Below are 15,045 nucleotides of genomic sequence, written 5' to 3' on the forward strand. Positions count from 1 at the left end.
GACCACTTCTCATACATTTTTCATAATAAGCGCATATGCATGATACATGACTGACTTATTAGGGCTGGGTGATGATGCAAAAAAATAAAAAATAAAAATAAAACTCAATATTACCTCAGGGGGAAGCTATCACAGTATATAGGCTATGATTCAGCAGCTCTTAAGGTTTTAAGTCAAAGGTCTAGTTAGGCACCCTCAAAAATGGTCAACATGGGTTTAATGAACTGTATCAAATGTCAAAAAACAAAATACCTAGTCTCTCTAATCTTAGATTTAAACACATATCAACTCTAACCTTAATTTTGAACTTATATAAATGACAACATATATGGATTTGACAACGTATATGACATTAATACTTAAACTTGTGATCTTGAAGACCTTTTGCACAAAGGGATTTACAGGTCACTTAATACAGAAACAGCCATAAAACAACCTCGGGTGAATAATTTTTTTATTTTTTATTTTTTATTTTTATGAACAAAACTAATAGTTTAAGGGTACCCAAACGAACAACTAAAAGTTTAACCTTAGCCTTTAAGCAGGGTTTGAACCTCCAAGTTTCATCCCAGGTCTTTAACCAATATTCCACGCACTGAAACGAATTTTTCCCCACGACGCTTGATTAAACTGTATTAAAATGCGTCGATTTCGATGTAAATAAAGCATCGATGACCAAAAATAAATGACTGAACACATGCATAAATAATCGCTAGGGAATGCAAAAGAAGCAACTCAACCTTCTTCGCCCCAAATTCCGAGCCGATTTCGTTGTCTTCCACAACGGGGCAGCGTAACAGCGATCTACAGACAGCATCACCCATCCATGTGCATTTGAGAAGAACTTAACTTGCTGTCGGATGTCACATACCAACAATCTGATGTAGACAGAAAGCTATAAAAGTGCGGACACATGTCCGCGCTCAGACCATGAAGGCGTGCGCTCCATCGAGGACCATGATATGATAACAGACCTTCATTTTACGCACGTTTACGCAATAACAGCCACACATGGTTTTTCCATTGGAATCAAATCCTATGATTTATGGCGAGGATTACTGAAGTGAAGATAAAATGAAAATAAATGGCAGCCGCTTGATGAACAGTTCTTCACTGAGCCCTCACGAGATCACTCTGAATCGCCCACCCTGGGTCGCCACAACTTTGGGCAGCTTTCTGATCTTCACTATCGTGGTTGATATATTGGGGAACCTCTTGGTGATCTTTTCTGTGTACAGAAACAAGAAACTTCGAAACGCAGGTAAGATCGCTTTTAAACTAAATATGGCAAGCCGTTTAAACATTTATTCGTTTAAACTATGGATTATGTCCAGATGATTTAATTGCTGGCAAATAATCTATTACTAGTATCTTTTCTATTTCTCCTGTAACTGTTTATTCGATACTAGTACTACAAATAGTGACTAAGATTTAATTAATTAGTCACCAGTACGTATTCCTTAAATTCTCCTACTTATTCCTTATTAGTAACATTAGTGACTATCCCATTGTTGCTGGAAACAAATGTAACGTTTTTTCCAATTAATTCTAAAATAAAAAAAAACTAAAAAACCTCCAATATTTCTTGCTAGCATGTATTATATTTTCCAGCTTTATTAGTACTTATTCATTGTACTTAATATTTATTAAACTAGTATCTATTTAATTTGTAGTAACATTTTATCTCACTAGTTACAGTTATTTTTTTACTGGGTTAATGACTATTCAGAATTGCAACTTTATAGTTTATTACAAACTTACTGGGCAGATGCCAGGGACCAGGTGTGTTTTGCAGAAACTTAACTTAAGATAAGATTTATTTGACTTAAGATAAAGTTATATTTCCCAAGTAAAATTAAAATGCCTAAAAAAAAAACAAAAAATAATAATAAATAACAATTCCTCAATAAAACAGACCCAGGATTCCAGCTAATAAAGTGCGTAAATTGCAGGATATTAAATATTGACAGAATTACAGCAAAAAAGCATACTGTTTAACAGTCAGCTTATATTGTACTGTAGTATACAGTGAGTTTTAAGAGTTTATAAATGAATTAGGATATCATGCAGCTTAATTCTTACTTAGTATGATTTCATATTTTCTGCCATTCCTGACAGGTTATTGTACTGAATCATAGTGGACAGTAAGGAACTATTTTTAGGGGTTTCAGGTAACTGGCCCAATATCAAACAAATCTGAACAGGCCAGTCATTTTCCTGTGAGTGGATGGAGTGCTTATCACCGGTGTCACACCGACCCATATGTCACTTTTCTCTGCCAGTAGAGACAGAGACCTTATGTTGTTCCTCAACTGTGAAGTTTGTGGCACCAGTTTTGAAATTACAAAAAGCACTATGGAAAAACAGGTTTTGGACAGTAATTATGTTTATATTAAGTACAAAGCAATTCTAATGAACTACTTACATATGCATTATTATGTGAGTGCCACCTACTGTCAAACTGGAAATCTGCATTTTCATTTAGCCTGTTTCGCAGCATAAATGCAGTGTTGTATATTTTAACCAGCTAATGGAAAAGAAGCTAATGTGTTTTAAAAATCCGAACCATTCAGATAACATAGAATTATTCACAATATTTTTAAGTAACAACACCAAACTTTTCAATCAATTTTGAAATATTTCAGCATACTTGTCAGTTTTTTCAAATAAATTACTTATTTATTATATTTGTTTTGTATTGTTTCATCCTCTACTCAGTATAGTGCACCATGTTATTGGATTAGCGCATCAAATTAACCCAGTAATTGTCCCATTAGCCTCCTGCGATGTGTGCTTCATTATGTTTCTCACTAGTGAGAGGACCTCCCATGGCCCACTGTAAAGACCACTGACCCAGTGTGAATATTCAATTAGCAATCATTCCACCACATATCCAAAGTTACAGTTACTCAAAAAACATGCATACATGCATGGTCAAACGAGCACGCACACATTCGCTCTCCATTGTTCTTCTGTGGTAAAACAAAGTGGTTTCTTCCTCCCCATTGCGGTCTATCTGTTTTATTTAAGCTACTCAACCTCAAAGACTCTATCTGCTGTGGCACCACTGTCTGTTTAGATTATTCAGACCAACCATTCCCTGCTGTTAGGTAAACCTCATTTCAACAAAGCCAGTGTACCTACATCATAAAATTACAAATGAAACTCCACATGAGAGCTAGCATTGATATGCTGCTGGACTATATGCATCTTATAACTCGGGACCAGCTGTATATTTCAAGGTAAAGGTAATCAATTTGTGCATTTCCTGTGAATCGAATCCATGACCTTTGTGTTGTGAGCATCATCCACTACCAGCTGAGCTACAGGAACTCCATGCATGTGTTTGATTCCCTTTTTACGTTTCTCAATGTCTTGGACATTGTAACAGAGCTTGTCTTCTCTGTGCAACTCTCATCTCTAACTACTGTCCTTTAGTTGCTCTGAAGCCGCTTATGAGCCCAAGGCGGTCTTATTAGATGAAGTTCACTGTTCATTCAAGAGGAACTCTTCTCTACCAATTATTCACAGAGCTTGTGTGAGTGGAAGAAGGGCCCTTTCAGCAGGCTCGGGTGCTGAATATGGGTGGAACGAGGACAGAATCTTTCTAGAGAATAAAGTGATTATTTACTGTAATATCAAATAACATCATCTAAAAGTCTTGTTCAAAGTGTATTCCTTAGGATATAAAATAATGCTACTGATGATTTAAAAGCTATCGTTCAGGTTTAATTGAACAATGATGCAGTTGTAGAAAATTTACTGTCACACGTCTGAATGGTTTGATTGCTCTTTGCAACAGAATTGGTTGCTTAATAAAGCTCCAAAAAGAACAAGACAAGACAGACAGACAGAGAGAGTGAAAAATTTTCACATTCTAAATCTTCTAAAGTCATGCAATTTAAGATTAAAATTAACTGTAGCTTTAAATGACAAGACAATTACATATGCATATAAAATAATATTGAAATGAATATACAAGCTGTCTGATTCCTAAAGATGAACTTTTTTGCAGGGTCATATACCCTTGTTTTACCTTGCAGTTTTGTTGTCATGCTGCATTGCCCCGTGGGAAACTCCCTAATGTTTTGCTTTTTGCCATGAAGCTTTATTTATTCTTGAGGAGTTCATGTGCTCACTCCTGCCCGACTTGGCCCTCGGCCTGCCCTTGGGCTGGTTTCGATGCCTTAATGAATGGGCAATTGGCGATACACTGTACTGATGCTGTGCTCACTAACAGTCTGACTCACTTTTGAAGATCCACTCTTGGCTTGTCCACTGTTAAACACAGCCAGAAATGCCTGGTCCACCACTTTGTCAGTCAAATGTCTCAGTGTGAATGGTCTGTGGCCATAAAGTATATATGCAGAGCTGGGTAGATTACAAATAGTCCATTACTGATTCCAAATTGCATGGCAAAAATTGTAGTTATTAACGTAATGCATTACATTATACATTTTTAGGTAATAAAATCTGACTATTTTTAGATTACTTTTGTCCTTACTGATTTATCACATTGATTTGAATAGCATAAACTTGTACCATACTGATATAAAAATACAAAGAGTAGGAAAATATATTCCATTGTCATTGTAATTAATAACATGGAGTGCATTAAGGTTTCCCAAACTGGGGTTCATGAGTTTAATGAAAAGCTAATAATTAATTAATTCATAAAAATGAAAAATTTAAATTAATCATTTTAAAATAACATCACTTAATGCACACTTCTTAAACCCAAAATAATTTCTGTAAATCCATTGGTCGAATGCTGTGTAGCTACCTGACTAGTGACTGGTCTTTGTGTGAATGTCCACAAAACTGGAATACTTTCTGATAAGTGGTAGGCTATTTTAGAAAGCAACATTTAAAATATGAAAAGGTGGAAATATGAATACTTTATTGATATTGTGTGAATAATATATAATCATTTAATCAATAAAAAAGTAACTGTTGTCTGATTATGAGTATTTTAAAATGTAATTTAATCTAATTATGTAATGTAATCCGTTACTACCCAGCTCTTTATGCATATAAAGTGCAGACATAATAACTTTTTCCTGCTGCTTATATGACTGTTTTTCAAAATACTGTTTGTCTTCTCTGATTACTTAACAGTTCAAGTTGCTCAAGTAGTTAGCATGGAGCTAGGAATGCCAGGGTTACAGGTTCAATACCCAGGGAATGCATCATAATATATAATACCTTTATGCCAAATGCATACATTTAAAGAGGAAAAATTAAAATGCAATACTCCAAATACTTGTGTATCTTCAGCACTGATGCCATGTTTTTTTATTGGGCCTCTTGTTTTTTGTTTAGTCATTTCTGTAGCTCAGCAAAAGAGCATGTTGCTACAGTAGGTAACACTAAAACAGTTGGTTCAATTCAGAGTGAACACATTAATTTACAGAATGTGTAACTTGAATGCAATGAAAGTTGCTTTGGATAAGAGACAAGAGTATAATCTTGTAAATATGGCCAGCTGTGTTTTTCTTTTTTTAAGTTTCAAAAAGTACAGCCATGTTTTGAGGCCAGCATTTGGTCCATTTAGCATAAAAAAAGTATTACTGAGCAAATCACAACAGAGCAATCTCTCCATCTGTTGTTTGAAGCACACTGTGTATTAGGTCATAATTAATCACTATACAGTAGTATGTTTCTCTTTGCCTCCCATATTCCTGAGTGATTTATTCATCCGTTTCACAAATTCCAAAACCAAAGAACCAAGGGGTCTGTTTTTAGATTTTAAGACTTTTTTTTTAGGTTATGTCAGGCCATCCTGCTTATTTTTTATATATTACATATGGTTGCATATAGTTCTACTTCAGAGTCAAACAAAATAGCAGTGTGTGATGTTTACCCAAATGAACATTATTTACATAGAAATATTCTTTAATGCAGACAAGCAATATCCCCACTTAAGCATATTTATGGTCTGTGTGCTGCTATTGGCTTTGAACTAGTTTGTTCAGTAGTTTTTGTGCAAGACCAGACTTTGACCCGTTAATTGGATTTGACTGTTGCAGATGACTTGATATTAAATGTCATATCTCCTCCTGATTGAGCTCCATAATGGTCTTATTATCTATAGAGATGAAGTGAGGAATGATATTCAAGAATACATGTTGCTGTGGCTCTGTAATTTTAGTTGTGGTATAGATAAATGAATTTCAGTTCGTTTTTCTTGTCAATTGTTTTTCCTAGAAGTACATTTGGTTATTTTCCATGCCTCAGAATAGGACACACTGTACTGTGCTTATCATTCAATACAATCTGTGTGCAAATGTGAGCTAAATAGGACCTGCTAGATACTTTCTCCTGAAAGTCTTTTGCCACTCTTTAGTTGAATTAAGCAGAAGGACATGAGTGATGAGTTATGCTTGACAAGACTCCAGTATCATTTGAAACAGCCCTCCAGGATCCCAAAGCAATAAAATATTGATTTAAGCATTATATTTCTGTGAACTCAAGGGTAGTTTTCCCTTTAGTGCTGTATTTACACTCAGAAGGTGTGACAAAATAATATGAAAGTTTATTTTGTAAAGGCTGAAATTAAAACAAGCTATAACCAACAATAACCAATTATAACAAAATATTAAAAATATTACAATCATTTTCATAAATAACTTGCTTTAACATAAATTTGCTTAGATGTGGAGAGGCTTCATTAAAGGGATATTGAATAAATATAACAGATACCTAGCAAATATCTTTTGGTTTAAGCCAAGAGGTTAAAGCCAAGAAATAGCCAACATTCCTTGCCCTTTTTAATGAGTGCTGTATTTTTCTTTCTGTAAGATGAACAAAGATAAAGAGCAACAGCATGGCAATGGGTTTGTCTTTAGCTTCAAAAATCAAGGGCACAGTATGAAAAATATAATAATAACTTTATATTTGAATGTGCCCTTGATTTATGATATATACATATTTCTTAGTATTATACTAGTATGCTCTTGATTTTCCAATTTGTTGCACTACTTTAATATATTTGTTTGTATGGTTATATGTTTGGTCTCCAAACCAACTGCACTCATTTTTTTCTGTGTTTTCTTTAAACAGTACAATATCTCATCACTGTTCAACTTCCAAAGACTTCAATTTGAAAGGATAACAAACCTGTCTAGTATATACTGTAGTCTTTGCATTTGGCCTGTTAAACACACAAGTGCATAGATTAAATACAATTTAATTACTTTAAACATCATATTTAACGTGCAGTTTTTCACTGAATAAACAAACCTTGGCATCTAGATTTTAGTCCCCATAATATTGTGCTTAGAACCTTATGACATCACTGAAGTGTTAAAAGATTTGATTTTGCATTTACACGATTCTGAATCACCTGAACTGCAAATGTCATGTGACTAGCTCTAGCTCTGCAGGAAAATGACGCCATTACAACGCTGACTTGATGTCACCATACAAACTCGTGGCTTTCCTTAGCTGTGATGGCAAAGGCAGCAGACAGGAACGATATCAATTCATTTAAAAAACAACAAAAACAAACCAGGCTCTGACAAAAGACCTAGTACAATATAATGAAATACTGAATGCGTGGCTGCTTTTGAATGGCTGACAATGGAGAAACATGCCTTTTAGATCCAGATGGTGTAGTTACAGAATCCACCGGCAGCATCTAACAGGACTTAGATTCATTTCATCTTAATGACATCTAGCCGCTGTGTTGATAGCGAACATGCTCTACCACATTTCCTCCTGAACAAGTTGTGTGTAAACATTTAGACTTCATTACCATCTCCAACTACTATAAATAAATTCGCCTCTACATCCCGTAGGCCTGTCCAGCACTTAAACAAGAGTAAAATGTTTATATTCTTGGTGAAAAGAGATGAAATCTCATTCATACCTTAGACAGGTGTAGTTTTATACTGAAGAAGATACTGTCCTTTTTGAGTGTTTTATTAAACAAACTGGCTAAAGAACCACTCATCAGCGAATCAGACTACAGTGGTCATGCTTTGAAGCATTAGCTTTTTTTTGTTTTGTTTTTTTAGCTCAGTTGAATGACCTACTGACTTGACATTATTTTGCAATACCAGTCTTTTGTATCTCAGTCACATACAACTCACACTGAAAGCTCACGAGTCAAATATAATTTATTTTGCCATACTGCCGAATTTGTGCTGCAAAGCTAAAGGCGGTCCCTCACAGACACCAGTCAGATTGACATCACTCATTAGAGTCAAGCTAATGGTTCATTCAGTTTAACTCTTGCTTGCTTTCTCTGCTTTCTGATGGCTTTGCATCTGGCATATGTGATATGCTAAATCAGATATGAACTTGTTTGCTTCTTGGTGGATATATAGTATAGAACTTCAACAAAATCAGGGGAAAGACTAAGATACAGTAGTACTTGCTTTGTAGATGCACTACAAGAGTGCAATTGTTTATTCAAAAAAACAGTAAACATAGTAAAAGTGAAATACTATTATAATTTAATATAACTGTTTTCAATTTTAATATATTTTAAAATATATTTTTTTTTCCTGTGAGTGTAAAGTTGAATTTTCAGCATCATTACTCCAATCTTCAGTGTCACATGAAACTCAAGAAATCGCTCTAATATGTTGATTTGCTTCTCAAGACACATTGTTATTAACATCATTATGTTTTAGCATGAATAGAAAGTAAAAAAAAAGATTTTTATTTGAGTTAGGAATCATTTGTAACATTATAAATGTCGTTGCTGTCATGGCGCAGTGGTGTGAATGAAGAGAAGGTTATAACTGAATTTATTAAAGCAAACCAAAAACTTAGGAACACAGGAATCCAATATAGAAACAACAGTGTTAAAGTTTTCTATCAACAGCAAACTTAGACTATACAGTATGAAAAGAACTGTCAAAGGAAAGTCAGATCAAAGAGCTACAGATACAAAAGAAAAAGGAAACTAAATTAGAAACAGGTGAGATTAATCGCTAGCCAAGGTCAAACACAGGAAGTAAAAAAAGAAACAATGGAAATATAATACAAAATAAGAGTCTTTAGAAACTCACCTAAACAAAACAAGTCACTTTTAATCAATTTAATGTGTCCTTGCTGAATAAAATGTAACCCTGGACCACAAAACCAGTCTTAAGTTGCTGGGGTATATTTTTTAGCAAAAGCCAAAAAAACATTGTTTTTAAATTTTCTTAAATTTTCTTTTTTAATTTTCCATTAAGATGTTTTGTAAATGTCCTACCGTAAATATATCAAAACCTAATTTTTGATTAGTAATATTCATTGCAAAGAACTTTAAAGGTGGACAAGTTTAAACTTTAAAGGTGATTTTCTCAGTATTTAGATTTTTTTGCACCCTCAGATTCCAGATATTCAAATAGTTGTATTTTGGCCAAAAATTGTCCTATCCTAACAAACCATACATTAAAGGAAAACCTATTTATTCAGCTTTCAGATGATGTATAAATCTCAATTTCGAGAAATTGACCCTTATGACTGGTTTTGTGGTCCAGGGTCACAAATATCAAATTCTTAAAAAAAATAAATAAATAAGATTTGTAGTATATGGTAGTCATGTTCATGATTAAAAACTTTCAAATCAAGAAATTATTCTATGGTTGACATTTTTGCTTTCATGCTATAGATCAAACTCTACAGCGTGGCGATCATAACATCAAGGGCATGGGTTTGATTCCCAGGGAATGCTAGAACTGTTCAAATGTAAAATGCTTTGAATTAAAGCTTCTGCCAAATGCATGAAAGTAAATGCAAAAAATAAATCTCACAAGATAATTTAATCATATAGCGCATAGCAGAAAGAAAGAAAAAAGCAGCCACATAAACAATTGGATGTAGAAGACTTAACAGAGTGAGAAATTCTCTGTGCACTCCTCTGGCTCTCAAAGGATCCTGTGAATCTGGCCGTGAATTTCTCTCACTGTATGTTTGGTAGTGTGGAAAAATCATAACCAAAGGTTTGCCCTGCAGCATATATGCTATTAGTGGCACAAACAAACTCTCTAGGGAGAAGTTACGTGCTTGTAAGGGCTTTTACTCTACAGTCTCAGAGTTGCCTCTTATACTACAATTCAGATTGGAAGTGTGAAGTTGATATTTTTTGACATTTTATCCTTTTAGAGACAGGAGCATGATTTCATTATGATCATTTTCAATATTGGACATTGTAGTCTCTGTCCAAACAAACAAAAAATATATGTGTGCTAGAACTAGACATTAAATTATTATGAATATTTAATGACATCACATTGACAGTTTTGTTAAACTGCTTTAGTAGTTAGATTTTTTCTTACAGACAAAAATTCAGAGCTAGTGTTGTATGTTAGACTCTATTTGCGAACACTGAAATCAGAGTTACTTATGTTGTAAACCTACAAACCTCCTTCTAGTTGTAATCATATAAACAGCATAAAGAACTCTTGGGAATATAAACTTAAGCTTGTTGCAGCTGTGCACTCAAAATAATGATGTCTCGCATGAAGCCTATAGCCGCAGATGACTTCTGCAGTGAGATTGGTGGTCCATGCTACAGGGCCCCTGCTGGGCTTTCCAGATCTCTGTTCATATTTTCCCTTTTTCTGCTAGTCATCCTCAGTTCAAGTGGAACTTTAGGAACACAACAGTTGAAAATAGAGGAGCTGCTGAGATGTCACAGGAATAATTTACTGAGTCACTGTTCTGGAACAATCTTCTGCTCCGATGACTCCTCTTAACATTGAGCTAAATTTGCTAAATCATGAATGTATTTATTTGGCAATCCTTCAGGATTACAAGATTTGCACAGCATGTTCTGTATATGAGATAAAAATGCCAGTACACGAGTGCAATGGTCCACATCTGATCTGCATGTTGAGAAAGTTAGGCTGATTCGCAGTCTGAATATTTTACCTTTTCTTTCTAAGTGAGCCAAAAGGAAATGAGTACAGAATGAGTACAGAAATCATTAGAATGAGTACAGAAAAACTTCCAGACCATTTAAAATGGTCCTTGTTATAGAACTGATGACTCAGTTAAAAGCAGGGAAGGTGATTGATTGATAAAAAATGTTTTTGTTATGCTGGTTGAAAGTCTCTTCACATCCTGATAGCAATCACTAAGTGGTCTTAATGTATTTATATAATCTGTGGAAGGCTTAGGACTATAAAATGTTTGCCCAATCATATCCCCTGATCCAAGGGCTACGATTGGAGAGTTATTTGCAGGGAGGGTGGGATCTTATGCTTTCAAAGCTAGCTTGCTATTGCTAGCCTCTCCGAAATAACCAAACCTACATTTAAAGGTACCTTAGTTATCGGATTATTTGATAACATACTGTATATATTTTTGGCAAGTTCTAAAATATATGTATTTTTTATTTATTTCTTTATTTTTGTGTGGGACACAAAGACAAAAGTTTGACTTTGTGAGTCTCTATAAACTTTTAGGATAAAAAAAGTCTCATATAAATTGCTGAGAAAAAAAAAAACTACCAACAGTAAAAAGCCTAAGACTGCTGATTTTTAATTCTTTATATTAATATTTAACCAGCAATGTATTTATATTTCTTAAAGCACGCATTTATATGGTTGCTTTAGGAAAATCCAAGGTTAGTTCAGTTTAGCTGAAATTAGTAACTCCAAAATGTTTGATTTCATAAAATAATTAAGATGTTTAAAGATGACAAGATTTGACGTTATTTGAGTCAAAGAATCATATTTATTTCAAGTGGTATTAATCTTTTTCAAATACGTATGAATCACAAATACATAATACATAACATAAAGAAAAAAACAACAACAACAACATAAAAATGGTATATTTAAAAACAGCGACTTGCTACAGCCTGGTCTCATCAGTGTCTCTTCTAACATGGGGCCCAAAAGTTCTAAAAGGTCTTCATTGGAGAGCGAAGCATCATGTGACAATAACAGATGCAACCCAAATCCTTTTAATAGTGAAAGCAGCTGACAGACTTAGGAAAGATATGATTTAATTAGATGCAATAAAGGTCATGCTGCAGAAGCATACTGGCATCCATCCTGAAAAGGACAGGAGAAATAACGCACCTTGGGAAAACATCACACACAAAACTTCATACAAATCTAATCTGATGGCTTCAAGGAACCCGACAAGCCATCTGCAAAATGTGAGATGGTAAATCATATGAAACTTCATTTCCCCTCTATTTAAAAGTCGCTACAGTATTGTATTTGGCCTAATATTATTCAATAACCTAATAAAATGCATTCTGGAAATTGTAATAAGCTGTTTTGCTTGAAGGTTTTCCCATTTTTACGTGTTGCTATGTGGCTATAATTGCTTTATTTGCATTTATTGTCCTTCCACTGTCATTGTTTTGCAGGGAACATATTTGTGGTGAGCCTGGCAGTAGCTGACCTGGTAGTAGCCATCTATCCTTATCCTCTCGTGCTGGTCTCCATTGTCCATAATGGATGGAATTTGGGATTCGTCCATTGCCAGATCAGTGGATTCCTGATGGGACTAAGTGTGATTGGATCTATATTTAACATCACCGGCATTGCAATCAATCGCTACTGCTATATCTGTCACAGCCTCAAGTATGACAAGCTATACAGCGACAAGAACTCGCTTTGCTACGTCCTTCTCATCTGGATACTGACAGTGGTCGCTATAGTGCCAAACTTTTACGTCGGCTCCCTGCAGTATGACCCCAGGGTCTACTCATGTACGTTTGCGCAGTCAGCAAGCTCGGCGTACACCATCGCCGTCGTCTTCTTCCACTTCATTCTTCCGATCATGATTGTGTCGTACTGCTACCTGCGGATCTGGATCTTGGTGATCCAGGTGAGGAGACGCGTCAAACCCGAGTTCCGGCCCAAACTCACGCCGCACGACATAAGGAACTTTGTCACCATGTTTGTAGTATTCGTTCTTTTTGCCGTCTGCTGGGCCCCTCTCAATTTCATCGGCTTGGCAGTCGCTATAAACCCCAGGCGGGTCGCGCCTCTCATCCCAGAGTGGTTTTTTGTATCCAGTTATTTTATGGCCTATTTCAACAGTTGCCTTAATGCAATAGTATATGGACTGCTGAACCAAAACTTCAGACGAGAGTACAAAAAAATTATCATCTCACTCTGTACTGCGAGGATGTCCTTCCCAGAGAGTTCAAACGATGCTGCGGATCGGATCAAAAGCAAGCCATCTCCTTTAATGACAAACAACAACCAAGTCAAAGTAGATTCGGTATGAAAACACCTAAAAGGACACTGTGAAAAAAAACAAACAAAAAAAAAAACAATTACGCATTTCAACTGCTTTCAGAACCAACTATTTATAACAGATATTTATAACCCGAATACAGGTGTATGTATTTTTCTTGTACCTGTTGCTTTTACAAGAAGGTGCATTGCAAATATCTTGCTTGGTCTCAGTGTTTACAAGTTCATAATGACTTTTTTGATTTTATATACAGCAGGTCCATACTTTTTTTTAGGACATCATAAAATTAATGCTATAAACCAATGCACACACAACTGTCGTACATGAAGAACAAGGTGCCAGCTGAGCAGAACAGTAGCCCTTAATCCTGGTAAGTGCTCAATAATATCATTTATGATGGTTATCATATTGTTTTTTAGGTTTAGTTATGTTCTGATGTTTTTAGAGGCTGTCTGCAGCACATGCCAAATTATGCATTTGCAAAATAATATCGTACTCATATATGAAGTATATTATTTCTAGGTAACCTGGTTTTAATTGGTAAGACAGCCAGTGCAAGGCAAATAATGAAAACAACAGTATTTGTCCCATATGAGTGAAGGCAAATGTCTTTATGGTCCCATACTCAGAATTCTGCTCTGCATTTAAGACCAAAGTGCACACACACATGTTGGCAACACACAAAGGAGCAGTGGGCAGCCATTAAGATCATGCGGCGCCCGTGTAAGCATTTTGGGCAGGTGCCTTGCAGAAGGGCATGTCAGTCGAACTGTATTGCCAGCCCGAGACAAACCCACAACCTTAGGGACTCCAAGTCAAACTCTCTAACCACTAGGCCACGACTTCCCCTTTGAAAGCAGAACACTGACTTTATTGTTTGGACAAGACAAAAAAAAAAAACATTTTAAAAGGTTTTAGTAAATGATCACACAGTTTAAATTTTTGGGTCAACTTTCCCTTTGAATGGTCACTGTAGCATCTGTGTAACTGCATATCTTATGAAATGTGAACAAAATAGAAAATTCCAAAAATAAGATTTCAGACATTAATGTTCCAAAACAGGTTCTTCTTGTTCATCTGTTACAGCACCTATGATTTACTTATTCATCAGATTGCATTGCTATACTACTGCAATGGAGTGTATTTAATGGTAAGCAATACAAGTCTAATTTTAAACAACTTGGGGTTAATTCAGGATAATTGGGCCATATTTCCCAATCATCTCAATGACAAAAAGTGTCCCAATTTACCTGAATTCAGCCCATCCATATTCTGCCATACAGCAGATCAAATTCAATGTACTACTGTAAACCACCTTTATAATGTCATATGTTCAACACAGTACCTTACTTTCTTGTTTACAACATAAAAAACAACAAAATATAACATATATGCTTTTCCATCAACTAACCAATCAAAATAAACAAACCTTAATGAACTAACATAAAAAAAAAAAACAAGATAAATAAATAAAAAAAACATAAAAAAAAAAAAAAACAAACCACACTGCTTTCCATTCTTTTATTATTGTTGTCTTTTAATGTTGGTTGGGACTTGAAGTTTCATTAAAACACCATTTTACAGTGTTAGGGAGGCAGCAATGCTATTAACTTTAAAAGAAAAATAAAACATATCTGATAATAAATATGAAAAGATGCTGCCCCCTCAAATAGCTTAATGTAGCTCTACTTTTTGTTTTAAGCTTGTTGTGCAACTATGTTTTGCTTCTCACTTCAAGAATATTTTATAAAACCTTGTAGCTTGAGAATCTAATGATTTAAATTATAATAAAAAACACATACATAAAAACAAACACGATCTAATTAATATCCTAAAACATCCCAGTCCCAGGAATAATAAAACAAACATTAAACGCATATC

General features: G+C 34.9%; 1 protein-coding gene across 1 annotated transcript; it reads left to right on the forward strand.

Moving 5' to 3' along the window:
- Window positions 1–796: 796 nt before the first annotated feature.
- mtnr1ab (melatonin receptor 1A b) lies at window positions 797–13,690 on the forward strand. Its single transcript, XM_042738544.1, has 2 exons — window positions 797–1,261; window positions 12,326–13,690. Exons 1-2 carry the CDS (start codon window positions 1,075–1,077, stop codon window positions 13,192–13,194), a joined length of 1,056 nt encoding a protein of 351 aa, XP_042594478.1. The 5' UTR covers window positions 797–1,074; the 3' UTR covers window positions 13,195–13,690.
- The last annotated feature ends 1,355 nt before the right edge of the window (window positions 13,691–15,045 follow it).

This window comes from Cyprinus carpio, chromosome B14 (genome assembly GCF_018340385.1).
Source record: "Cyprinus carpio isolate SPL01 chromosome B14, ASM1834038v1, whole genome shotgun sequence".
Lineage (NCBI taxonomy): Eukaryota > Metazoa > Chordata > Actinopteri > Cypriniformes > Cyprinidae > Cyprinus > Cyprinus carpio.

Coding starts and splice junctions, on each gene's coding strand:
- mtnr1ab (XM_042738544.1), top strand. CDS start 1,075: ATGAAAATAAATGGCAGCCGCTTGATGAACAGTTCTTCACTGAGCCCT. Junction 1,262..12,325: donor CAAGAAACTTCGAAACGCAG/GTAAGATCGCTT, acceptor ATTGTTTTGCAG/GGAACATATTTGTGGTGAGC.